At 44.2% G+C, this 25953-nt stretch overlaps 1 protein-coding gene across 1 annotated transcript in view; it reads left to right on the top strand.

Annotated features, from left to right (window-relative positions):
* EIPR1 (EARP complex and GARP complex interacting protein 1) overlaps positions 1-25317 on the top strand; it is a 279911-nt gene extending 254594 nt beyond the window's left edge. The window contains exons 8-9 of the mRNA XM_069728039.1: positions 6285-6452; positions 25002-25317. Of these exons, the coding sequence (XP_069584140.1) occupies positions 6285-6452; positions 25002-25176 (343 nt within the window). The 3' untranslated portion in view covers positions 25177-25317. The remainder of the gene's footprint in view (positions 1-6284; positions 6453-25001) is intronic.
* Positions 25318-25953: the final 636 nt, after the last annotated feature.

The raw sequence follows: 25953 nt of genomic DNA, 5'->3' as shown, positions 1-25953 counted from the left end.
ATGCTTTAAATTAAAATAGCTATCATTACTCATTGACTAATTTGCCACAACTCTGTTTACTTACCTACAGTTGGTTTTGTTCCATCTACTAAACCTACTGTTTTGTTGCTTCCCCATTATCCTGCAGACTCTAAGTACGCAAGGGCAGGGCCCTCTCCCCTCTGAACCAGTCTGTTACCCCAACCCCTTTGTCATGTACAGCACCATGGAATCAATGGTGCTCTAAAATACATAATAAAATGACTGCAAGTATGGTGTCAGGTCAACTTCTATGTTGGACATTTGGTTATTAAAATATTGTAATGAAACTGAGTTGATTGCAGCTTATTTAACATATTGCCTTTTCTCTATAACTAACAATGCTGATTAAAAAGTTAGGACTGCTTAAGCAAATGATTGGCTGCAGCAACAACATGGATAGGTTGCTTGTAAGCAGCTGCAGGAGAGTAAGCAGACTGACCTGGTTTAGTAGGTTTTCTTTATGTTAAAGCCTTTTCTACTTTAAAAAATAACCACCTTCAGATTTCTGACATTACTGTATTACATGGCTTACCTTCCTCCCTGCTTTGTACTTTTCATGAATATTTTTTTTGCAAAATATATATTGACAAATTGTTTTCCTTTACAACTTTTTTTTTTACAGTAGCGTTCAAAATAATAGCAGTGTGTTCAAAAACATGAGTTAATCACGACATCTTTATACTAGTTTTTATTTCCATGCATTGGGAACATTACACACTGTTTTCTAATTCAAAACATGCAGAGAATTGGATATAATTTTTAACTACTTTACAGAAAATAACAAAAAATGAACATTGGGCTGTTCTAAAAAATAGCCGTGTCTGCATGTGTCTTTACAACCTCACAATATGTACAGTACTATTTGAGGATTTTTAGAACTGCCTAAAGTCAACCAACTTCTGACACCTGTCAACTGTTATTCCAGGCCAGTATGCTTGGAATACATCCCACAATTTTTCATGTCACCACACAAACTGTTCTATCGGATTAAGGTCCAGGGATTGGGCTAGCCATTCCATAACCTCAATTTTGCTGGACTGGATCCAAGATTTAGCTCATTTTCTGGTGTGTTTAGGGTCGTTGTCTTGTTGAAACACCCCTTTCAAGGGCACATCCTTTTCAGTGTAAGGCAACATGACCACTTCAAGTATTTTAATATATGCAAACTGGTCCATGATCGCTGGTATGCGGTAAATAGGTCTGGCACCATAGTAAGAGAAACATGCCCATATCATGATGCTTGCACCATCATGCTTTACTGTCTTCAGATTGCCTTGCGCAGGCGTGTACTACGGAGGACAGAGAATGAACAGCATGCAGCCAGCGGGTAAGGAAAGGGTGAATCAAACACCCGAAAACTCTGCCCATATGACAGAAAACCGATCCCGCCTAATTCAGGTGACAGGTTCCCTTTAAATAAGGGCCACCTGATTCACACCTGTTTCTTCACAGTATGCTTGACCTCACTAATTGATCTCCACACTGCTATTATTTTGAACACATCACCTTTCAATTAATTATTAAAATACAGAGATTCAAAAACATGCAGATCATGAAGGAGTCTGTTGGTTTTCTTAGAATCTACTGCACCAACTGGTAAGTTGTTTGACATGTGGTAATATAATTTATACCGAAAACAGTGATTAATCTGGTTAGTTATATTGAACTGCTATTATTTTGTACACTACTGTATATAGGTGGTACAGTCTAAATAATTTGTTTATGTAGACAGCTTCTAGTTTTGGAGAAACTCTAGTAGAAACATTTGTAGTAAATTATTATTATTTATTGTTATTATAGCGTCATTTATTCCATGGCGCTTTAAATGTGAGGAGGGTATACATAATAAAAACAGGTACAATAATCTTGAACAATGCAAGTCACAGCTGGTACAGGAGGAGAGAGGACCCTGCCCGCGAGGGCTCACAATCTAAATTCAGATTCATATAACCCAATTATACTGTGCCGACTCTAGACCGGATCCTTTTTTCATGTATCAGAAGCGGAAATCAGAATCAAAACCTAAGTGGCTTAAACAGTGATAAGCCATGAGTTATGGAAAGGAAAGAAAAAGTTCTCTTTTTTTATTTGAAAAGGTAAATGTGCTAAGAGGAATGTCGGGGGAGGGAGTATCAGAAACATTTTAGAGTTTGCTATAAAATTATCTGCAACAACCGATCCCCTGAACTTAGAGGAAGGTTAGCTAAAAGAACAATACAGCTATTATCCTTTTTTCTTTTTTCAAAACTGAAATAATATCTTGAAGTGATCTCTCCGGGTCAAAATCATTATAACAATTTACAGTTTATGAACAAATTCAAAATATGAATCACTAATAAATGTGTAGAGCAGCTTGATAGCCTAAAGAGAATAAAAGAAAATTACTCCAATGGTCGACGGGTAATAATCTTTTCCTATTTAGCAATTTGCCAAATATGATGACCTGTATGAAATGCAAAAATCCCAATCTTAATTTTTCTTCATATATACTGACAAAAAATAAGATCGAAATCAGAATCTATTGCATTATTCCACTTCCGATATACAGATATCCAGTATTTTAAGGCAGCACGGTGGCTCAGTGGATAGCACTGCAGCCTTGCAGTGGGTTCTAATCCCACCTTGGACAACATCTGCAAGGAGTTTGTATGTTCTCCCCGTGTTTGCGTGGGTTTCCTCCCACATTCCAAAGACATACTGATAGGGAATTTAGATTGTGAGCCCCATTGGGGAAAGTGATGATAATGTGTGCAAAACTGTAAAGCGCTGCAGAACATGTTAGCGCTATATAAAAAAAAAAGATTATTATTAAAGATTATTATTGTGTATACAAAACTCAAAAAAATAAAGGAAAAACTAAAATCCCACATCCTAGATATCACTAGTGAAATATTCCAGTTGTAAATCTATATTCCTTACATAGTGGAATGTGTTGAGAACAATAAAACATAAAAATGATCTACGTAAATCACAACTAATATCCCACGGAGGTCTGGAGTTGGAATGATGTTCAAAATCAAAGTGGAAAATGAAGTTACAGGCTGATCCAATTTCAGTGAAAATGCCTAAAGACAAGGAAATGATGCTCAGTAGTGTGTGTGGCCTCCACGTGCCTGTATGACCTCCCTACAAAGCCTGTGCGTACTCCTGATGAGGCGGCGGATGGTCTCCTGAGGGATCTCCTCCCAGACCTGGACTAAAGCATCCGCCAACTCCTGGACAGTCTGTGGTGCAACGTGACGTTGGTGGATGGTGGGAGACATGATGTCCCAGATGTGTTCAATAAAGATTCAGGTCTGGGGAATGGGCGGGCCAGTCCATAGCTTCAATGCCTTTATCGTGTAGGAACTGCTGACACACTCCAACCACATGAGGTCTGGCATTATCCTGCATTAGGAGGAACCCAGGGCCAACCGCACCAGCATATGGTCTCACAAGGGGTCTGAGGATCTCATCTCGGTACCTAATGGCAGTCACGCTACCTCAAAATTACTGAACCCACTGTCCAACCGGTCATGCTGAAAGATGTTGCAGGAAGCAGATCGCTCTCCACGGCGTCACCAGACTGTCACGTCTGTCACGTGCTCAGTGTGAACCTGCGTTCATCTGTGAAGAGCACAGGGCGCCACTGGCGAATTTGCCAATCCTGGTGTTCTGTGGCAAATGCCAAGGGTCCTGCATGTTGTTGGTCTGTGAGCACAACCCCCATCTGTGGACGTCGGGCACTCAGACCATCCTCATGGTGTCGGTTTCTAACCATTTGTGCAGACACATGCACATTTGTTGCCTGCTAGAGGTCATATTGCAGGGCTCTGGCAGTGCTCTTCCTGTTCCTCCTTGCACAAAGGCTGAGGTAGCGTTCCTGCTGCGGGGTTGTTGCTCTCCTACAGCCTCCTCCACGTCTCCTGGTGTACTGGCCTGTCTCCTGGTTGCTCCTGCAGCCTCTAGACACTACGCTGACAGACACAGCAAACCTTTTTGCCACAGCTCGCATTGATGTGCCATCCTGGATGAGCTTGCACTACCTGAGCCACTTGTGTGGGTTGCAGAGTCTGTCTCATCCTACCAGGACTGTGAAAGCACAACCAACATACAAAAGTGACCAAAACATCAGCCAGAAAGCATTGGTACTGAGATGTGGTCTGTGGTCCCCACCTGCAGAACCACTCCTTTATTGAGTGTGTCTTGATAATTGCCAATAATTTCCATCTGTTGTCTATTCCATTTGCACAACAGCATGTGAAATTGATTGCTAATCAGTGTTGCTTGCTAAGTGGACAGTTTGATTTCACAAAAGTTTGATTTACTTGTACAGTGGCATGTAAAAGTTTGGGCACTCCTGATCAATATTACTGTTACTGTGAACAGTTAAGGAAGTTGAAGACGAATAAAATTATGTAATACAATTTTTAATGAGATCTTCTTCTTTAAAGTGAGCCTGTCACCAGATTTGACTGATATGGCCAGCACCTTTCTGCCCTGATATACATCATTCTATAATGCTGTGTATCTGTCCCCAACCCGACTTGCAAGGCAAGAAAAAGAGCTTTTTTGGGGGGGGCTGGTCACGTCCGAGGGGGTGTCACTGGTCTTCGTCCAGCGCCTCCCTTCTTCTTGTGATGCCGTCCTCCTTCTTGCCTCTTGTGCATGACACGCCCTATGTCATCCACACAGTTTACACCAGCATCGCACTCCTCCGCAGGCGCACTTCTCTGCCTTTTTAGGGCACATCAAAGTACTGCAGTGCATACGCGCCGGGAAAGGTCAAAGAGGCTGTGGCGCATGCATACTGCAGTAATTTACTCTGCCCTAGTCAGGACAGAGCAGTACGCCTGCACAAGAGTGCCATGCTCAGGGACATTGTGTGGATGATGTAGGGATGAATCATCCACAGGAAGCAAAAAGCAGGACAGCATTGTAAGAAGAAAGGAGGCACCGGACCGTCCCGCAGGTGAGAATAATAAAAGGTCTTTCTTGTCTTACAGGTCGGGTTGGGGGCAGATATGCAACATTATAGAATGTTGTATATCATTCCTAAAAAGTGGTGGCCGTAACTCATAACAGTCAAATCTGGTGACAGGTTCACTTTAACAGTAAAGTCGTCACAATAATGAAAAAATAAAAAAAATCAACATATTTTTAACGTGATACCAAAAATGTATTATTGCCTCAGATTCTAGCATTTTAGGTACTTTCAGGATTGGTTCGATAATGTTATTTTGGGTTATTTTTTTTTTTTTTTAAAAGATGAGGATTCAGAGCTTCCTACAGCAGACGGTAACAGACGATGCGTCTGTCTTGAAGGTCAAAATGGACGACTCCCCAGAGCCCTGTGCAGCCGGGGGTTTCTATGGAAACCTCACACCGTTGAGTGGAGGAAAAAATATTTTTAACACATGTCATGCTATGGATTTTTTTAAAATCATTATTTTTACAGTGTATAGTGGAAAAATAAGGGATGTAATGGACTGAATGTAAAGGAGGTTTCCAGATTAGAAATTACGAAAATGTATTATTATTACTTAGTTATAATGCTTTAACATTTTGCACAGTGAATATTTGACAAACTTTATACTCGCCTACTATATAGACTCTGTGTTTACTGGGGCTCTCAATCTGATATCCCTGTGTCAAGAATTGAAGGAAATCGGAGAATGTGATTGTACCCCAAAGGCAAATGTTGCCCCGGTTTTGTTACAAGTAAAAGGGGTATTCCATCCAGGTCTGTGAAGTCGGAGTCGTTGACTCGGTTTCCGTATTGGTGGAGTTGTATCAAATAGACCTACTCCGACTCCTAAAATATATAATAAATTGGGTTCAGTACTACAATGCAGGATGTGCTGAATATTTTTGCATAAGAACTTGGGAAAGTTATAAAATGTCTTATAAATGTCTATTCTGTTCCTGATCTCAGGATCTTGGCTTTTAGCTGAGATGAATCTGTGCTGCTCTTTAGATACATGCTCAGTAGTGACCAGTCGGAGTCGTGGAATCAGGAGTCAGAGAAATTGAGGAGTAGGAGTCGGAGGTTTGCTTACTGACTCCTCAGCCCTGTATCCACCACAGGTTAAGCAGTGAAGCTTGAGGAAAACTGAGAGAAGTAAATGAGAAGTTAGTCAGAACGTGACCATAATTATGCCGATCACATTCTATTTTTAAGGAGGTTAATGGAGTGGCCAGCCTTAGCCAACTCGTTATAGGCACCATTGTTGGCATTGTGACTTTATAAATGTTAATGAAATTATTTTTTATTGCAATTTTAGGGTTTGGAGTGTTCGGTACAATCACTCCCATGATCAGCTGGTCTTGACGGGGAGCAGCGACAGTCGTGTAATCCTGTCTAATATGGTTTCTATTTCTTCTGAGCCATTTGGGCACCTTGTCGACGATGAAGACTTAAGCGATCAAGAAGACAATCAACACGAAGAGAAGTAAGTCAGAAATAGAAGTTACAAAAAAATGCTTTACGGTTATGATTTTAGGGTTCCGTTGGGACTTATATGATACTTAATTAGTAGAAGTTCCAACAGGATGTTTTGAGCCATTGATCAATATTCAAAATGATATGGTTTCTTTGCCTGCAACCTCTTTTCTGCAGGTCACTATCCGCATCTATATTTATGACAAATCCTAACCTCTCCTTTGCGGGTTTTCCAGGCTTACTTTATTAATGACCTACCGTCCCTCAGTATAGGTCATTAATATCAGACTATATGGAGGCCTGATGCTATCGCACCGCGAGGTCACGATGGGGGCAGGCTTTGCAGCGTTGAGAATCTCTCCCCCCATGTGCTCACCCACCTATCCACTCTCTCTTTCCCCATGTGCTGACTTCTCCAGTCTGTGCTCTATCTCTCACCCCTGTGCGCTCTCTCTCTCCCCCATTTGCTGTCTTCTCCTCTCATTTCATCTCTTCTTTGACCAGCAGGAGATCTCAGAGGATACATTTTGTGAGGTAAAATATTGTTTAACCCCTTTCTGACATCAGACGTACTATCCCGTCGAGGTGGCCTGGGCCCGTATGACCACCGATGGGATAGTACGTCATCACCGATCAGTCGCGCTCACAGGGGGAGCTCGGTTGATCGCGGCCGGTTGTCAGCTGATTATCGCAGCTGACATCCGGCACTATCACGGACCGCTCCCGACACATTAACCCCCGGGACACTGCATTCAAACATGATCACAGCGTTCCGGCAGCATAAGGAAGGGGCTCCCTGCGTGCTTCCCTGAGACCCTCGGAACAACGCAATGTGATCGCGTTGTTCCGAGCGTCTCCTCCTTCTTCCAAGATGGCCGCGGGGATCCTTCCAGGTCCTGCAGGGAGGTAGCTTGCAAGCGCCTGCTGAGAGCAGGCGTCGGTAAGCCTCCTGCACTGCCTGTCAGATCGCTGATCTGACATAGTGCTTTGCATAATGTCAGATCAGCGATCTGACACTATACAATGTTGTTCCACCCTGGGACAAAGTAAAAAAACAAAAACAAAAAATACTAACGTGTAAAAAAAAAAAGGAACATCCTAAATAAAGAAAAAAAAATATTGTTCCAATAAATACATTTCTTTATGTAAATTTTAAAAAAAAAACAATAAAAGTACACATATTTAGTATCGCCGCGTCTGTAATGACCCGACCTATAAAACTATCCCACTAGTAAACCCCTAGTAAAAAAACGAGGCAAAAAACAATGCTTTATCATCATACCGCCGAACAAAAGGTGGAATAACACCCGATCAAAAAGATGGATATAAATAAACATGGTACCGCTAAAAACAAGCTGCCATACAGCGTCATCAGCGAAAAAAGAAAAAAAGTTATAGCCCTCAGAATAAAGCGATGCAAATATAATTATTTTTATATAAAATTGTTTTTATTGTATAAAAGCGCCAAAACATAAAAAAAAATGTAAATGAGATATTGCTGTAATCGTACTAACCCGAAGAATAAAACTGCTTTATCAATTTTACCAAACGCGGCATGGTATAAACTCCCCCCCAATTTTGAATTGTTGGTCTTTTGTTCATTCTGCCTACCAAAAATCGGAATAAATAGCGGTAAAAAAAGTAATGTGTCCGAAAATGGTACCAGTGGAAACGACAACTCATCCCGCAAAAAACAAGACCTCACATGACTCTGTGGACCAAAATATGGAAAAATTATAGCTCTCAAAATGTGGTGACGCAAATATTTTTTTGGGCAATAAAAAGCGTCTTTTAGTGTGTGACGGCTGCCAAGCAAAAACTCGCTATAAAAACCCGCTATAAATAGTAAATAAACCCCCCCCCCCCTTCATCACCCCCTTAGTTAGGGAAAAATAATAAAATTAAAAAGAGTATTCATTTCCATTATCCCATTAGAGTTAGGGTTGGGGCTAAAGTTATGGTTACAGTTGGGGCTAAAGTTAGGGATGGGGCTAAAGTTAGGGTTGGGGCTAGGGTTAGGGTTGGAGTTAAAGTTAGGGTTAGGGTTGGGGCTAGAGTTAGGGTTAGGGTTTGGATTACGTTTACGGTTGGGTTAGGGATGTGTCAAGGTTAGGTGTGTGGTTAGGGTTATGGTTAGAGTTGTGATTAGGGTTAGGGGTGTGTTGGGGTTAGGGGTGGGTTGGTATTAGAGTTAGGGGTGTGATTATGTTTAGGGTTGGGATTAACCCCTTAGCGACCGCCGATACGCCTTTTAACGGCGGCCGCTAAGGGTACTTAAACCACAGCGCCGTTAATTAACGGCGCTGTGGAAAAAGTCCATAGCGCCCCCCCAGAGGCCGATTTTCTCCGGGGTCTCGGCTGCCGAGGGTAGCCGAGACCCCAGAGAACATGATTCGGGGGGTTTTTAACCCTCCCCGCATTTGCGATCGCCGGTAATTAACCGTTTACCGGCGATCGCAAAAAAAAAAGCAATCTTTTTAATTTCTCAATCCTCCGATGTGATCGCACATCGGAGGACAGAGAAAAGGGGTCCCAGGTGGCCCCCCAATACTCACCTAGCTCCCCCGATGCTCCTCGTGTCTCCCGGTGGGCGCCGCCATCTTCAAAATGGCGGGCGCATGCGCAGTGCGCCCGCCGGCCGGCACCGGGAGAATCTTTGGGGTCTCGGCTGCCGGGGGTAGCCGAGACCCCAAAGAGCATGATCGGGGTCGGTATTACCGACCCCTGTTTTGCGATCGCCGGTAATTAACTGTTTACCGGCGACCGCAAAAAAAAAAAAAAAAAAGTAAAGTGTAATTCTCTGTCCTCTGATGTGATCGTACATCAGAGGACAGAGAAATAGGGGGATTCGGGGACCCTAGCATACTCACCTAGGTCCCTGGATCCTCTTGCTGCTCCTCCTGGCCGCCGGCAGAAGAACATGGCGGACGCATGCCCAGTGCGCCCGCCATCTGTCTCCATCTGCCGGCCGGCAGGAGAACAGCAGTTGGGGCTAAAATTAGGGTTAGGGGTAGGGTTAGGGTTAGGGGTAGGGGTAGGGGTAGGGTTAGGGGTAGGGTTAGGGGTAGGGCTAGGGTTAGGGGTAGGGTTAGGGCTAGGGTTAGGGCTAGGGTTGGGGCTAAATTTAGGGTTAGGGTTGGGGCTAAATTTAGGGTTAGGGTTGGGGCTAAATTTAGGGTTAGGCTTCTTTCACACTTACGTCGGTACGGGGCCGTCGCAATGCGTCGGCCCGACATACCGACGCTCGTTGTGAAAATTGTGCACAACGTGGGCAGCAGCTGTAGTTTTTCAACGCATCCGCTGCCCAATCTATGTCCTGGGGAGGAGGGGGCGGAGTTACGGCCACGCATGCGCGGTCAGAAATGGCGGATGCGACGTACAAAAAAATGTTTCATTGAACGTTTTTTTGTGCCGACGCTCCGCCAAAACACAACTGATCCAGTGCACGACGGACGCGACGTGTGGCCATCCGTCACGATCCGTCGGCAATACAAGTCTATGGGCAAAAAACGCATCCTGCGGGCACATTTGCAGGATCCGTTTCTTGTCCAAAACGACGGATTGCGACGGAATGCCAAACGACGCAAGTGTGAAAGTAGCCTTAGGGCTAGGGTTAGGGTTGGGGCTAAAGTTAGGGCTAGGGTTGGGGCTAAAGTTAGGGTTAGAGCTGGGATTAGGGTTAGGGTTTGGATTAGGGTTGGTATTAGGGTTGGCATTAGGGTTACGCTTGGGATTAGGGTTAGGTTTGGGATTATGGTTAGGGTTGTGATTGGGGGTGTATTGGGATTAGGGTTAGGTTTGGGATTAGGGTTAAGGTTAGGGTTGTGATTAGGGGTGTATTGGGATTAGGGTTACGTTTGAGGTTATGGTTGAGATTAGGATTAGGGGTGTATTGGATTTAGGGTTTTGATTAGGGTTATGGTTAGGGTTGACATTAGGGTTGTTTTGGGGTAAGGGTTGTGATTATGGTTAGGGTTAGTGATTAGGATTATGGATCAGGTTGGGATTAGGGTTAGGGGTGTGTTGGGGTTAGGGTTGGAGCTAGAATTGGGGGGTTTCCACTGTTTAGGTACATCAGGGGGTCTCCAAACACGACAGCCAATTTTGCGCTCAAAAAGTCAAATGGTGCTCCCTCCCTTCTGAGCTCTGCCGTGCGCCCAAACAGTGGGTTACCCCCACATATGGGGCATCAGCGTACTCGGGATAAATTGGACAACAACTTCTGGGGTCCAATTTCTCTTGTTACCCTTGTGAAAATAAAAACTTGGGGGCTACAATATCTTTTTTGTGAAAAAAAAAATATTTTTTATTTTCACGACTCTGCATTCTAAACTTCTGTGATGCAATTGGGCATTCAAAGTTTTCACCACACATCTAGATAAGTTCCTTGGGGGGTCTAGTTTCCAAAATGGGGTCACTTGTGGGGGGTTACTACAGTTTAGGTACATCAGGGGCTCTGCAATCGCAACATAATGCCCACAGACCATTCTATCAAAGTCTGCATTCCAAAAAGGCGCTCCTTCCCTTCCGAGCTCTGCCGTGCGCCCAAACAGTGGTTTACCCCCACATATGGGGCATCAGCGTACTCGGGATAAATTGGACAACAACTTTTGGGGTCCAATTTCTCTTGTTACCCTTGTGAAAATAAAAACTTGGGGGCTACAATATCTTTTTTGTGAAAAAAAAAATATTTTTTATTTTCACGACTCTGCATTCTAAACTTCTGTGAAGCAATTGGGCATTCAAAGTTCTCACCACACATCTAGATAAGTTCCTTGGGGGGTCTAGTTTCCAAAATGCGGTCACTTGTGGAGGGTTTCTACTGGTTAGGTACATCAGGGGCTCTGCAAACGCAACATAATACCCGCAGACCATTCTATCAAAGTCTGCATTCCAAAACGGCGCTCCTTCCTTCCGAGCTCTGCCGTGCGCCCAAACAGTGGTTTACCCCCACATATGGGGTACCAGCATACTCAGGACAAATTGGACAACAACTTTTGGGGTCCAATTTCTCTTGTTACCCTAGTGAAAACTTGGGGGCTAAAAAATCTTTTTTTTGGAAAAAAAAAATATTTTTTATTTTCACGGCTCTGCATTATAAACTTCTGTGAAGCACTTGGGCATTGAAGGTTCTCACCACACATCTAGATAAGTTCCATGGGGGGTCTAGTTTCCAAAATGGGGTCACTTGTGGGGGATTTCTACTGTTTAGGCACATCAGGGGCTCTCCAAACGCGACATGGCGTCCGATCTCAATTCCAGCCAATTCTACATTGAAAAAGTAAAACGGCACTCTTTCTCTTCCAAGCTCTGCGCTGCGCCCAAACAGTGGTTTATCCCCACATATTGGGTATCGATGTACTCAGGAGAAATTGCACAACAACTTTAGTGGTCTAATTTCTCCTGTTACCCTTGTGAAAATAAAAATTTGTGGGCAAAAAGATCATTTTTGTAGAAAAAATGCAATTTTTTTTTTTCACGGCTCTACGTTATAAACGTCTGTGAAGCACATGGGGGTTCAAAGTGCTCGCCACACATCTAGATAAGTTCCTTAAGGGGTCTAGTTTCCAAAATGGTGTCACTTGTGGGGGGTTTCCACTGTTTAGGCACATCAGGGGCTCTCCAAACGCGACATGGCGTCCAATCTCAATTCCAGCCAATTCAACATTGAAAAAGTAAAACGGCGCTCCTTCACTTCCAAGCTCTGCGGTGCGCCCAAACAGTGGTTTACCCTCACATATGGGGTATCGACGTATTCAGGAGAAATCGCACAACAACTTTTGTGGTCTAATTTCTCCTGTTACCCTTGTGAAAATAAGAATTTGTGGGCGAAAAGATCATTTTTGTGTAAACAAAAGCGATTTTTTATTTTCACGGCTCTACGTTATAAACTTCTGTGAAGCACTTGGGGGTTCAAAGTGCTCACCACACATCTAGATAAGTTCCTTAAGGGGTCTAGTTTCCAAAATGGTGTCACTTGTGGGGAGTTTCCACTGTTTAGGCACATCAGGGGCTCTCTAAACGTGACATGGCGTCCGATCTCAATTCCAGCCAATTCTGCATTGAAAAAGTCAAACGGCGCTCCTTCACTTCTAAGTTCTGCGGTGCGCCCAAAAAGTGGTTTACCCCCACATATGGGGTATTGGCGTATTCAGGAGAAATTGCATAACAAAATTTATGGTTACATTTCTGTTTTTACACTTGTGAAAATAAAAAAAATGGTTCTGAATTAAGATGTTTGCAAAAAAAAGTTAAATGTTCATTTTTTCCTTCCACATTGTTTCAGTTCCTGTGAAGCACGTAAAGGGTTAATAAACTTCTTGAATGTGGTTTTGAGAACCTTGAGGCGTATAGTTTTTAGAATGGTGTCACACTTCATTATTTTCTATCATAATGACTTCAAATGTGATGTGGTCCCTAAAAAAAAATGGTGTTGTAAAAATGAGAAATTGCTGGTCAACTTTTAACCCTTATAACTCCCTAACAAAATTGTGCTGATGTAAAGTAGACATGTGGGAAATGTTATTTATTAACTATTTTTCGTGACATATCTCTCTGATTTAAGGGCATAAAAATACAAAGTTTGAAAATTGCAAGTAATATCGAAGAAATGTTACCACTAACATGAAGTACAATATGTCACGAAAAAACAGTCTCAGAATCAGCGGGATCCGTTGAAGCGTTCCAGAGTTATAACCTCATAAAGTGACAGTGGTCAGAATTGTAAAAATTGGCCTGGTCATTAAGTACCAAATTGGCTCTGTCACTAAGGGGTTAAGGTTAGGGGTGTGTTGGGGTCAGGAGTGTGTTGGGGTTAGGGGTGTGGTTAGCGTTGGGATTAGGGTTAAGGTTGTGTTGGGGTTAGGGTTGGAGTTAGAATTAGGGAGTTTCCACTGTTTAGGCACATCAGGGGCTCTGCAAACGCAACGTGACGCCCGCAGTCCATTCCATTAAAGTCTGTATTCCAAAACAACACTTCTTCCCTTCCGAGCCCCGACATATGCCCAAACAATAGTTTTCTCCCACATATGGAGTATCCGCGTACTCTGCACAAATTGGACAATAACTTTTGGGGTCTAATTTCTCCTGTTATCCTTGGGAAAATACAAAACTGGGGGCTAAAAAAAATCATTTTTGTGGAACAAAAAAGATTTTTTTATTTTCATGGCTCTGCGTTATAAACTTTAGTGAAACACATTGGGAGGTTCAAAGTTCTCATAACACATCTAGATAAGTTCCTTTGGGGGTCTAGTTTCCAATATGGGGTCACTTGTGGGGGGTTTCTACTGTTTAGGTACATCAGGGGCTCTGCAAACGCAACGTGACGCCCGCAGACCATTCCATCAAAGTCTGCATTCCAAAACGGCGCTCCTTCCCTTCCGAGCTCTGCCATGCACCCAAACGGTGGTTTCCCCTCACATTTCCCCTTACGCTGGGGTATCAGCGTACTCAAGCCAAATTGCTCAACAACCTTTGGGGTCCAATCTCTCCAGATACCCTTGGGAAAATAAAAAATTGCGGGTGAAAAGATCATTGTTGTGGGGGAAAAATGATTTTTTTAATTTTCACGGCTCTATATTATAAACTTTAGTGAAACAATTGGGGATTCAAAGTGCACTCCTCACATCTACATAAGTTCCTTAGGTGGTATAGTTTCCAAAATGGGGTCACTTGTGGAGGGTTAACACTGTTTAAGCACATCAGGGGCTTTCCAAACGCGACATGGCGTCTGATCTGAATTCCAGCCAATTCTGCGTTGAAACAGTCAAACGGTGCTCTTTCCCTTCCGAGCTCTGCCATGCGCCCTGTTATGACCTGGTGGTCAGGACAATAATGGACCTGGTGGTTAAGAGCACACGGAATGACCTGATAGTTACTGATAATAAGGACGAGCTCTGGGATGTGGGAACTCTGCTGACCGCAATCCCTTAACCTATCAAACACACTAGAAATAGCCGTGGATTGCGCCTAACGCTCCCTATGCAACTCGGCACAGCCTAAGAAACTAGCTAGCCCTGAAGATAGAAAGATAAGCCTACCTTGCCTCAGAGAAATTCCCCAAAGGAAAAGGCAGCCCCCCACATATAATGACTGTGAGTAAAGATGAAAATACAAACACAGAGATGAAATAGATTTAGCAAAGTGAGGCCCGACTTACTGAACAGACCGAGGATAGGAAAGGTTACTTTGCGGTCAGCACAAAAACCTACAAAAAGACCACGCAGAGGGCGCAAAAAGACCCTCCGCACCAACTCACAGTGCGGAGGCGCTCCCTCTGCGTCCCAGAGCTTCCAGCAAGCAAGACAACAAATTAAATAGCAAGCTGGACAGAAAAATAGCAAACCAAAGAAATACAAGCTGGAACTTAGCTTCTGATGGGAAGACAGGTCACAAGAACGATCCAGGAGTGAACAGACCAATACTGGAACAGTGACAGGTGGCATGGAGCAAAGATCTAAGTGGAGTTAAATAGAGCAGCAGCTAACAAATTAACCTCGTCACCTGTGAAACTCAGAAACACCCACCAGAGGAAGTCCATGGACAGAACCAGCCGAACTACCCCCCCCCCCCACCCCCCCGTCCCCAGGACATATATGCGATTTTCACACTTAGTTATGTACCATCGAGCTCCTCTCCCCAATGCTCTCAATGATCAGTGAAAAACTGAGAGAAGCAGAAGAGAAGCTCGTTGTCACAGGACCACAAGTATGAAAGTCGCATATGAGTGAAGTGTCCATGTGACGACTACTGGAACCTGTAGAGCTGAATCCTGACACCACAGGCTTCTGAATTCTCACAACGAATGCTCTGCACACTTTTAGGATTCTCCCTTGCCTGTGGACAGTCATGTCAGCACGAGCATGTGATTTGTATACTTCTGAACACATTACGACTAAACGTGCCCGGCCTCGCTCAGTTCATTGAGTGAGGCCACACATGTCTAGTCAGCATGTGACCGCATGTATGTAAATCGCCGGCATGAGAGAATCCTGACAGTGTGCAGGGCGCACTGTAAGAATTCAGAAATCTGCAGTCACAAAGAATAACTTCAGATTCATTACAAACCTGGACATCCCCTTTAATGCTCCTAACATAAATAAAAACATGAGAATTAGTTAACATCACACATAACATTTACATCCAGGTACCTTATAGATGACGTCGTCTTTGGAGCCGATCTCCTTCTTTTCTTCATCTTGTCCAGACCCCATGATGAGTTTTCTCATCCACAGCTCGTCTCTGCAGATTTCCATCTTCTCCGTTCTTTTGCAGAAAATCTCCACATGACGCCCTTAAAGATACAAGTGTCATTAAAATTCTCCTGAATAAAAAATTGCCCCTCACTATATTGTCTGCACAAAATATGACCCCCACACTGTCCCTCTTATGGTTCATGCTCTTCACACTGACCTCTCCTTTCCATACCGGTCCCCTCTTCACATTATCCTCTCATACTGTGTTACCCCTATAGGGCCCAGTATTTATACTGTACTCTCTCATCACACTCCCTCTTCCTGGTATACTGTCCCCTCCTGGCTGTGCCCTTACACTGTCCCTCCATGCTACACCCCCACTATTCAGTTTCTATTCTGTGCCCACTCACTTTTGTCCCCCCATACTGTCTCCTCACACTATTCCCCTCCCTCCTTATACTGTCTCCTCTCACATCCCTCCTGTTCACCATACTGTCTCATCATATATTTACCCCCTCACTTTCTATACTGCCTGCTCACCTAACTCCCCATACTGTGTCTGCACACATCCCATCACCCTCACTTCCCGTACTCTGTCCACATACATTTTTCACATCGCTCTTCATACTGTGCCCTCATTCTCCCATATTGTTTCCTAATACATGCCCTCATTCCCTCATACTGTTTCCTCATACATGCCCCCAATTCCCCCATACTGTTTTCTCAAACATGCCCCCAATTCCCCCGTACTGTTTCCTCATACATACCTCCCATTCCCCCATACTGTTTCCTCATACATGCCCTCATTCCCCCATACTGTTTCCTCATACATGCCCCCAATTCCCCTGTATTGTTTCCTCATATATGCCCCCCATTGCTCTTCATTTTGTGTCCTCAAGTCTCCCAGACACATTAAATCCCCCATCCCCACTACAAATCTCACCCCACACATAATAAATTCCCCCATCCCCAAATTCTCCCCACACATAATAAATCCCCCTATCCCCACTCAAATTGTCCACACACATATTATTGTCCTCTACCCCACCCCATCATTGCTCTCTTCACCACCTCCATCATTGCCTTCTCCGTCATGCCCATCATTGCCCATTTCACCACCTCCATCATTTCCTCCCCAGCAATCGCATCATTGCCCTTTCCACCACATCCATCATTTCCTCCTCCTCCACCATCCCCATCCTTGCCTATTCCACCACTTCCATCATTTCCTCCTACACCACCATCCCCATCCTTGCCCATTCCACCTCTTCCATCATTTCATCCTCCATCACCATCCCCATCCTTGCCGATTCCACCACTTCCATCATTTCCTCCTCCACCACCATCCCCATCCTTGCCTATTCCACCACTTCCATCATTTCCTCCTCCACCACCATCCCCATCCTTGCCCATTCCACCATTCCATCATTTCCTCCTCCACCACCATCCCCATCCTTGCCCATTCCACCACTTCCATCATTTCCTCCTCCACCACCATCCCCATCCTTGCCCATTCCACCACTTCCATCATTTAATTCTCCACCACCATCCCCAACCTTGCCCATTCCACCACCATCCCCATCCTTGCCCATTCCACCACTTCCATCATTTCCTTCTCCACCACCATCCCCATCATTGCCCTCTCCTCTCCCTACACACACACACACACACAATTTACTTCTCTGCACATTCCCCTGCCGCGCGCAACACACACACGCATGCACGCACACACACCCATCTCACCTCTCCTCGCGCTCTGCCGCAGCATCTCCATCGCCTTCCTCTGACACAGCCGGCCGCTGAATGATGACGCCATCCAGCGGCGCGTCTGTGTGAGAGGAAGCGCGGGCAGGAAGCAGGAAGACAGATCGCTGCAGCTCCGCTGCTATTTTCTCTTGTAGACAGCGGAGCTGCAGTGATTTCTCCCTGCCTGCCACAGCCACCCTGCAGGGGGCCCCCCCCCATGTCCGCACCTGTTGGGAGTCGGCGCTCTGCAGCCAGCACAGAGAACAGCTGACTCCCAGACAGGGGGCGGCAGAATGCATCCGCCGGGGGAGACGCTGTGGACCGCCACATTAGGCGGCCCGACTGCACCCCCCTGCCGGCTGCGCCCGGGGCCCATGCCCCGGCTGCTCCCCCTAGATACGCCACTGCTTTTGCTTCCTCCCCTGCACAGGAGATGTGGTATGCTCCGTACACGGTCAGACACAGACAATTTTTAAAATGAACTTTCGTGTGAGGAAAAACCCCTTTAACCCCTATCTGACCTCGGACGGGATAGTACGTCCGAGGTCAGATCCCCTGCTTTGATGCGGGCTCCGGCAGTGAGCCCGCACCAAAGCCGGGACATGTCAGCTGTTTTGAACAGCTGACATGTGCCCGTAATAGGCGCGGGCAGAATCGCGATCTGCCCGCACCTATTGACTAGTTAAATGCCGCTGTCAAACGCAGACAACTGCATTTAACCACCGCATCCGGCCGGGCGGCCGGAAATGACGTCATCGCCGACCCCCGTCACATGATCGGGGGTCAGCGATGCGTCTCCATTGTAACCATAGAGGTCCTTGAGACCTCTATGGTTACTGATCGCCGGTGGCTGTGAGCGCCACCCTGTGGTCGGCGCTCACAGCACACCTGATTTTCTGCTACATAGCAGCGAACAGCAGATCGCTGCTATGTAGCAGAGGCGATCGAGTTGTGCCTGCTTCTAGCCTCCCATAAAGGCTATTGAAGCATGGCAAAAGTGAAAAAAAAAGTTGAAAAAAATGTTAAAAAAATAAAAAAAATATAAAAGTTTAAATCACCCCCCTTTCGCCCCAATCAAAATAAATCCATAAAAAAAATATCAAATCTACACATATTTGGTATCGCCGCGCTCAGAATCGCCCGATCTATCAATTAAAAAAAAGCATTAACCTGATCGCTAAACATCGTAGCGGGAAAAAAATTCGAAATGCCGGAATTACGTTTTTTTGGTCGCCGCGACATTGCATTAAAATGCAATAACAGGCGATCAAAAGAATGTATCTGCACCGAAATGCTATCATTAAAAACGTCATCTCGGCATGCAAAAAATAAGCCCTCAACCGACCCCAGATCACAAAAAATGGAGACGCTACGAGTATCAGAAAGTGGCGCAATTTTTTTTTTTTTTTTTTTAGCAAAGTTTGGAATTTTTTTCACCACTTAGATAAAAAATAACCTAGTCATGTTAGGTGTCTATGAACTCGTACTGACCTGGAGAATCATAATGGCAGGTCAGTTTTAGCATTTAGTGAACCTTGCAAAAAAGCCAAACAAAAAACAAGTGTGGGACTGCACTTTTTTTGCAATTTCACCGCACTTGGAATTTTTTTCCCGTTTTCTAGTACACGACATGCTAAAACCAATGATGTCGTTCAAAAGTACAACTCGTCCCGCAAAAAATAAGCCCTCACATGGCCAGATTGACGGAAAAATAAATGGCTTTATTTAGGAAGGAGGGGAGCGAAAAACGAACACGGAAAAACAAAAAATCCCAAGGTCATGAAGGGGTTAATGTGACCGGCTTCCTCTGCCTGTAGACACGTCGTGCATCTGCCGCCGGGATCAGCTGAATGATTCACTGCACCTGCGGTCACGTTAAAACTGCACTTGTGCTCCTCCTGTACAAAGATGGCGGCGGTCAGTGAATCATTCGGCTGATCCCGGCGACGATGTTCTGCTTGTGGTATCGCGCAAAAGGCAGCGTACGGCGTATACAGTGTGTGTGTGTGGTGCATACAGCGTATAGTGTGTGGTGTATACGGTGTATACAGTGTGTGTGTGGTGTATACGGTGTATACAGTGTGTGTGTGGTGCGTACGGTATATACAGTGTGTGTGTGGTGAGTACGGCGTATACAGTCTGTGTGTGTGTGGTGCATACAGCGTATAGTGTGTGTGTGGTGTATACGGTGTATACAGTGTGTGTGTGGTGCATACGGTATATACAGTGTGTGTGTGGTGAGTACGGCGTATACAGTCTGTGTGTGGTGCGACGGTGTTCCGCTGGTGGTATCGCGCAAAAGGCTGCGTACGGCGTATACAGTGTGTGTGTGGTGCATACGGTGTATACAGTGTGTGTGTGGTACATATGGAGTATACAGTGTGTGTCTGTGGTGCATACGGCGTTTTCAGTCTGTGTGTGGTGCATACGGCATATACAGTGTGTTTGGGGCGACGGTGTTCCGCTGGTGGTACCGTACAGGAGGCTGGTACCTCCAGCAGTTTCCATATTGTGACACTCATCACTTGGGTGTCCCAATATGGCGGTCGGTGAACTTCCCCCGCTTGGAATTCTGGGATCCGGACACATCTGGACAGAACAGGATGTGAAGACATTACAAGGTAAGTATATATTAAGATTACTGGGGATCCAGTCCCTCCTCCTGACGATCAGCTCCTACCTCTAGTGGCAACATAGTGCTTTTTTTTTTAAATCAAATCGTTATTGTTTACATTTTTTGAAAAAAGTCATCCGTAACATTAATCACATTAAACATAACATAGGGGTTTTGTAGATAGATTATTCCCAAGGGAGCTATTGAACCAACTCGCTCATAGTCCATGGAAAGAAATTCCTTATTTTCAAATAAGAAATCACACCATTATTCCCCCAATTTTGGAAGGAAAATGGGGTGCGTCTTATAATCCGAAGGTAGTTTACGGGGGGCTGTAGTGGAGCGGGGTCACAAGACGCAGGGATGATGCTGCAGTAGGCCAGAGGCAGCGGGAGTGGGGCAATGCTGCGGGCCCCGGACTGGGAGGAGGGGGTGTCAAAGCGGTGCAAGACTGCAAGCCATGGGCTTTCATAAGATGTCGGTGGTGAGCGGAATCCCATCCATTGATTTCCCTGTAGTGGGCCTTTTGAAAACGGCCACCGGAGGCTGTGCATGTTCAGATTAAGATCTCGGGAGAAGTGTGTGTCCCCCACCCCCCTCCCCTCCTAGTAGGCTACTGTAAAATCCGACTATAAGACGCACCACCATTTTATTTGAATAAAAATGGTTTTATATCTTCCTCCCCAAAATTTGGGGTGCGTCATATGGTCCGGTATATCAAAAATATACCCAGAAAATCGAATTGTTATTCCATACTTGATGACCCTACGGACTTTTAGGTAATATTTATTATATATTGTGTTTCAGTCATTTAAATAGGAAAATAATAGAATTATAATAGACACATTGGATATTTCTAAAACATCAAATTATCACATTATACACAGATAATGCCCTTCCAAATAAATGAAATTGTCTCTCCAGTAACAGCGCTTTTGATGCAGACCAGGAGTATCCAACCATGGAACCCATAGTCTCTCACATTTAATCATTGTGTTACGTTTTTTGTACACAGCTTCTTCCAGTCTAATGATATTATTTATTTTATTTTTAAATTTTTTGATTAACGGGGGTGAAGGATGCAGTATCTTTCCTTGCCTGACATAATACCTGGGAAATCCCTAAATGAATAGGGTAAAATTCCATGACATCCTCTGTTAAGCCTTATATGCATTTTCTGGGATCTGCCGGGATCTCAATATCATATACGGTACTCTCCTAATGATAGACAAAATCTTCTGCCAGGAGGAGGGAGAGGGATCATGCAGGGACGCCGGCGCTGACGTTACAAGCTCCAGTCAGTGTTTACATTCAGCCACCACCGGAACTAGTAACAGCTGATCGGTGGGGGAGCTGGGAGTCGAATGTCTACTAATCTGATATTGATCAGTGTTCTATGCCTGGACAACCGTTTAATCACATTGAAGACGGTGAATTCTCACATTTATTTATTTACTCTACATATAGTGATAAATGAGAGGATATACAAGATATAAGAAATATATAATATAAAAATGAAAGCTGAAATTTCAAAAACTTAAACAAGTCTGTTTTTTTTTAAGGGGGCAACCTCGTTATATTATTGCCACTGCTTGCATAAGTATAAAGTTGCCTAGGTCACTGTTCAATGCGCCTCTTTACTAAACAAATCCAAGAACCAATTGAAGAGCGTTCCTTACTCTGAGGGACCCAATATGTCTGTACATTGACAAGCCATTAATTTAGTAAATATTGAGCAATTCTTCTTTTCTCCTCTGGAGGTGCTGCAGGGAAATTGAGCACTTGCTGATAAGTTTGCTAACACATACAAGGTATGGACTGCAGCAGTGGCCTCAGTGTGCTCTATGTATCATCATTTTCTAAAGTGAACAATCCCTTTAACCTGTTTTGTTTGGTATTCTTAAGGTTCCTTTATATAAATAGGAAACAAAACACTAATCACATAGATTTTGATCATTTCTTTGTAACGGTCTAGAATATCTCTGATGTTTGATACGTGCTGGTTAGTTGTGATACCAATGGTATCATTTGTTGTAAATCTGAATAATGTGGCCTCAGACGTTCAGTAAATCCTGACACATGACGGCTCCATAAAGCATTCTATAAAAAGATGCAATCTCTGCCAATGTCAAGAAAAGCTTTAGGTACAAGCATAAGACGCTGCATGCGAAGAAACCTGCCCATTTCACAGTTTTAATATCAGAACTGCTCTAAGCCACTATAAATGCTCGCACAGGATCTCGCTAGAGACAAAGCATTTGAAACAATTTCACACTGTATTAAACATTCGCGTTTTACCATAATTCTAAAGGTACCGTCACACATAACGATATCGTTAACGATATTGTTGCTTTTTGTGACGTAGCAACGATATCGTTAAGGAAATCGTTATGTGTGAAAGCGACCAACGATCAGGCCCCTGCTGGGAGATCGTTGGTCGCTGGGGAAAGTCCAGAACTTTATTTTGTCGCTGGACCTCCCGCAGACATCGCTGAATCTGCGTGTGTGACGCCGATCCAGCGATGTCTTCACTGGTAACCAGGGTAAACATCGGGTTACTAAGCGCAGGGCCGCGCTTAGTAACCTGATGTTTACCCTGGTTACCAGCGTAAACGTAAAAAAAACAAACACTACATACTTACCTTCCGTGTCTGTCCCCGGCGCTCTGCTTCCCTGCACTGGCTGTGAGCGCCGGCCAGCCGGAAAGCACGGCGGTGACGTCACCGCTCTGCTTTCCGGCTGGCCGGCGCTGACAATGCAGAGGAAAGCAGAGCGCCGGAGGACAGACACGGAAGGTAAGTATGTAGTGTTTGGTTTTTTTTTTATGTTTACGCTGGTAACCAGGGTAAACATCTGGTTACTAAGCGCGGCCCTGCGCTTAGTAACCCGATGTTTACCCTGGTTACCCGGGGACTTCGGCATAGTTGGTCGCTGGAGAGCTGTCTGTGTGACAGCTCCCCAGCAACCAAACAGCGACGCTGCAGCGATCGACATCGTTGTCGGTATCGCTGCAGCGTCGCTTAGTGTGACGGTACCTTAAGAAGCAAAACCAAATCAATGGCAGGGTGCGAAATGTATGCCTGTTTCCTCTACTGCTTGTTAGGACTCACTCAGACGTTCGTTTTTACAAGTTACAAGAAAAACTAACCGATTATTTTGATCAGAAACTGATCAGAGTGTGGTCCGATTGTCATCAGTTTTTCTTTTAAGTGGAGAAAAAAAAAAAAGTTTCTCCACCTTCTCCCTTCTGACAGTTCGTGAAAATCGTAGCCTCACTTGGATGCCATCCAAGTGCGGTCCAATTATTTCATGGACCCATAGACTGGTATTGCCGAATTTGATCCCTGTGGTCTGCGAAAGATCATGGACATGTGAATGGACCCATAGGCTATCACAATTACAAGTGCATGAAAAGCACGGATATCACTCACTCGTGAAAATCTGATGTCTGAATGAAACGTAACGATGAAGTCTTCCGCTGGCCACTAATGACCGATCGGCAATGTCATGTACTGTGTACATGGCATAGTTGGTGTCATTAACTGCATCTGTTGTCCTGGAATAATAGCTTTCTAGTGCTGTAGGTGTTTGTCTTGGGTTCTTTTTGAGGATTGCACCGCTCCTCTGCCCCTGGTTCTTGTTTGCTCAGGGTGGTGAGCTCCTGTAGGTTGATAATTTTGGGTATGGTCGCGCATCATTAGTCTGAACTGAAAACTCTCCCATTCTTCTAACAAAGGCAACGATAACTTTGCAGCATGAGAGCAGCTCAGAAGGGACTGAGGCTGTCCAGCAAACTGGCCACCTTCAAAGTGGCAATTGCAGACTCTAAAACATAAAGCGTGTACTGTAATCGGCATGGTAACAGGCTACCCAGAGACTGCAGGGTGGCCGGTAACCTAGGCAATGAGCTGTACATGATAAAATTAAAAATTCTTCCATTCTTAAGAGTGGATAGGATTTTCAATAAGAGGTTGTTGGGGACCTCGTGACCGACCTGTCCTGGTCCAGACACGAGTCCTGTACTATGCAGAATGGGAGGGGTAGACAGCACTGGTAGACACAGAACGGCACGGTCGCAGGCGTGCAGGACCTGCGGCACGTGATCGCAGGAGGGGTGGGGCCAGCCGCTGTTGCTCAGGAGCGATCAGCGGAGCACCGAGGGTACAACCGAGGCACGATCGGCTGGGGAGCCGACAAGCATATAAACTTCTCTGCCATTATCTTGATTGTATTACGTCATCGAGTTGCTGGTCTTCCTCTTCGCTTTGTTCCTTCTTTTCTTCTGACCATGTTGTCCTTCTCCAGTGATTGCTCTCTTTGTATGTTTTGTCCAAAGTAGGCAAGTCGTAGCTTGGTGATCCTTACTTCGAGCGACATGCCTGGCTTGATTTGTTCCAAAATTGAATTTTGTTCTTCTTGCCATCCATGGTATTGATAACATCCTTCTCCAACACTACATTTCGGATGCTTTGATTCTTCTTCCCGACTTGTTCCTTTATCATCCTGGTTTTGCATCTCTCTACATTTAATCCATTAAATTCCTGGCTTGATCATGCATGCATATGTATGGACAGGTCCGGAGTGATAGCGAATGGCTGAATGAGCACTTGGACACTATCTTATGACAGAGTTTCGTCATATTCTGCATATAATAAAAATTGCTGAATATATGACGAAGAGTGCATTATTCTTGGGCGCAATTGCCATTGTCCAAGTCCTCGTTATGACCTTTTCTATATTCTATAATGATATCTTTTTTAAACTTTTTAACATCTGTCATCCTTTTTTTTTACAATGGGTAAAATGTCCAAGCAAATGAAAATGTTCGTCATAGAAATAAAGTATCTATTTGATCTATAACCTCAGGGTGTCCCAGCATTGTTTGACACTTTTTTTGTCTTTTTTTTTTTTTTTGTTCCATGCTTATAATTATGCACTTGACAAGTACGAAACGTTGTATTTTTCCCTTTCAGTTAATTGTATTTTTTTTTTGTTTCCCTCTTAGAACAAAAGAGCCACTCCAGGACAGTATAATAGCTACCTACGAAGAGCATGAAGACAGTGTGTATGCCGTGGAATGGTCCTCCGCAGACCCCTGGCTCTTTGCTTCCTTAAGTTATGATGGAAGGCTGGTTATTAACCGAGTCCCAAGAGCACTCAAATATAACATACTGCTGTAATTTGTTCGTTTGTTTGAGCTGAAGTGATTGCATGCCACTGACAGCTTATTTCCTGTAATTTGGAGACTGGAGAGATGGGGATCTGAAATATGTTATTATATTTGTTTATTGTAAAGCTTTGTAATAAATGACCAAATCTTGGGCCAGGCTTGACCTTTTTTATATTGTTGTGTTTAGACACTGGGATCCTAATGAAATAGATGTCATCCGAGGACTGTCATCTGCGTATTTGTTCTTTTATTGGAGACTGGGCGGTTAGCCGCTGGAATATATCTATATATCTGACGCAGCTATTTTTTTTTATATGATGGTGCATTCTGTAAAAAATGTATTAATAATCATGTGCTCAATGTTTGCTAATTATGTCTGAATAGTCATCTGAAAGTGATGTTCCTGTGAATAGTCACGCAGTCAAGTCTAAAGCCGTATCTCCTGAGCATGTGCAGGGAAGTAAGGTCTACTTGCTTTAGCTTTACATGCACATTGTGAATGTGTCGTGTGACTAATTAACTGTTTCGCGGAAATCTGATGTAGCCAAGGCAAGTATAATGTTTGACTGGCTCAACTACTTAAATATCAAGCTTACCCCCAAGTTGTCGGTAGATAAAATGAAACACCTTTTACTATCCAGATCCTTCTGAATAAAAAATATAAGAATGGTCTTGTATCGTCCACTAGCGTAACTTCTTCTAAAAATGTTATACCTTTTTAGAGTCGTTCTCATTTCTGTTCTTGATTACTTCATTTAAATTGCTCAACAGCGATTAATGATGTATG

Source organism: Ranitomeya imitator, chromosome 5, assembly GCF_032444005.1.
Source record: "Ranitomeya imitator isolate aRanImi1 chromosome 5, aRanImi1.pri, whole genome shotgun sequence".
Classification (NCBI taxonomy): Eukaryota; Metazoa; Chordata; class Amphibia; order Anura; family Dendrobatidae; genus Ranitomeya; species Ranitomeya imitator.
This window is presented reverse-complemented; position numbering and strand designations above follow the sequence as displayed.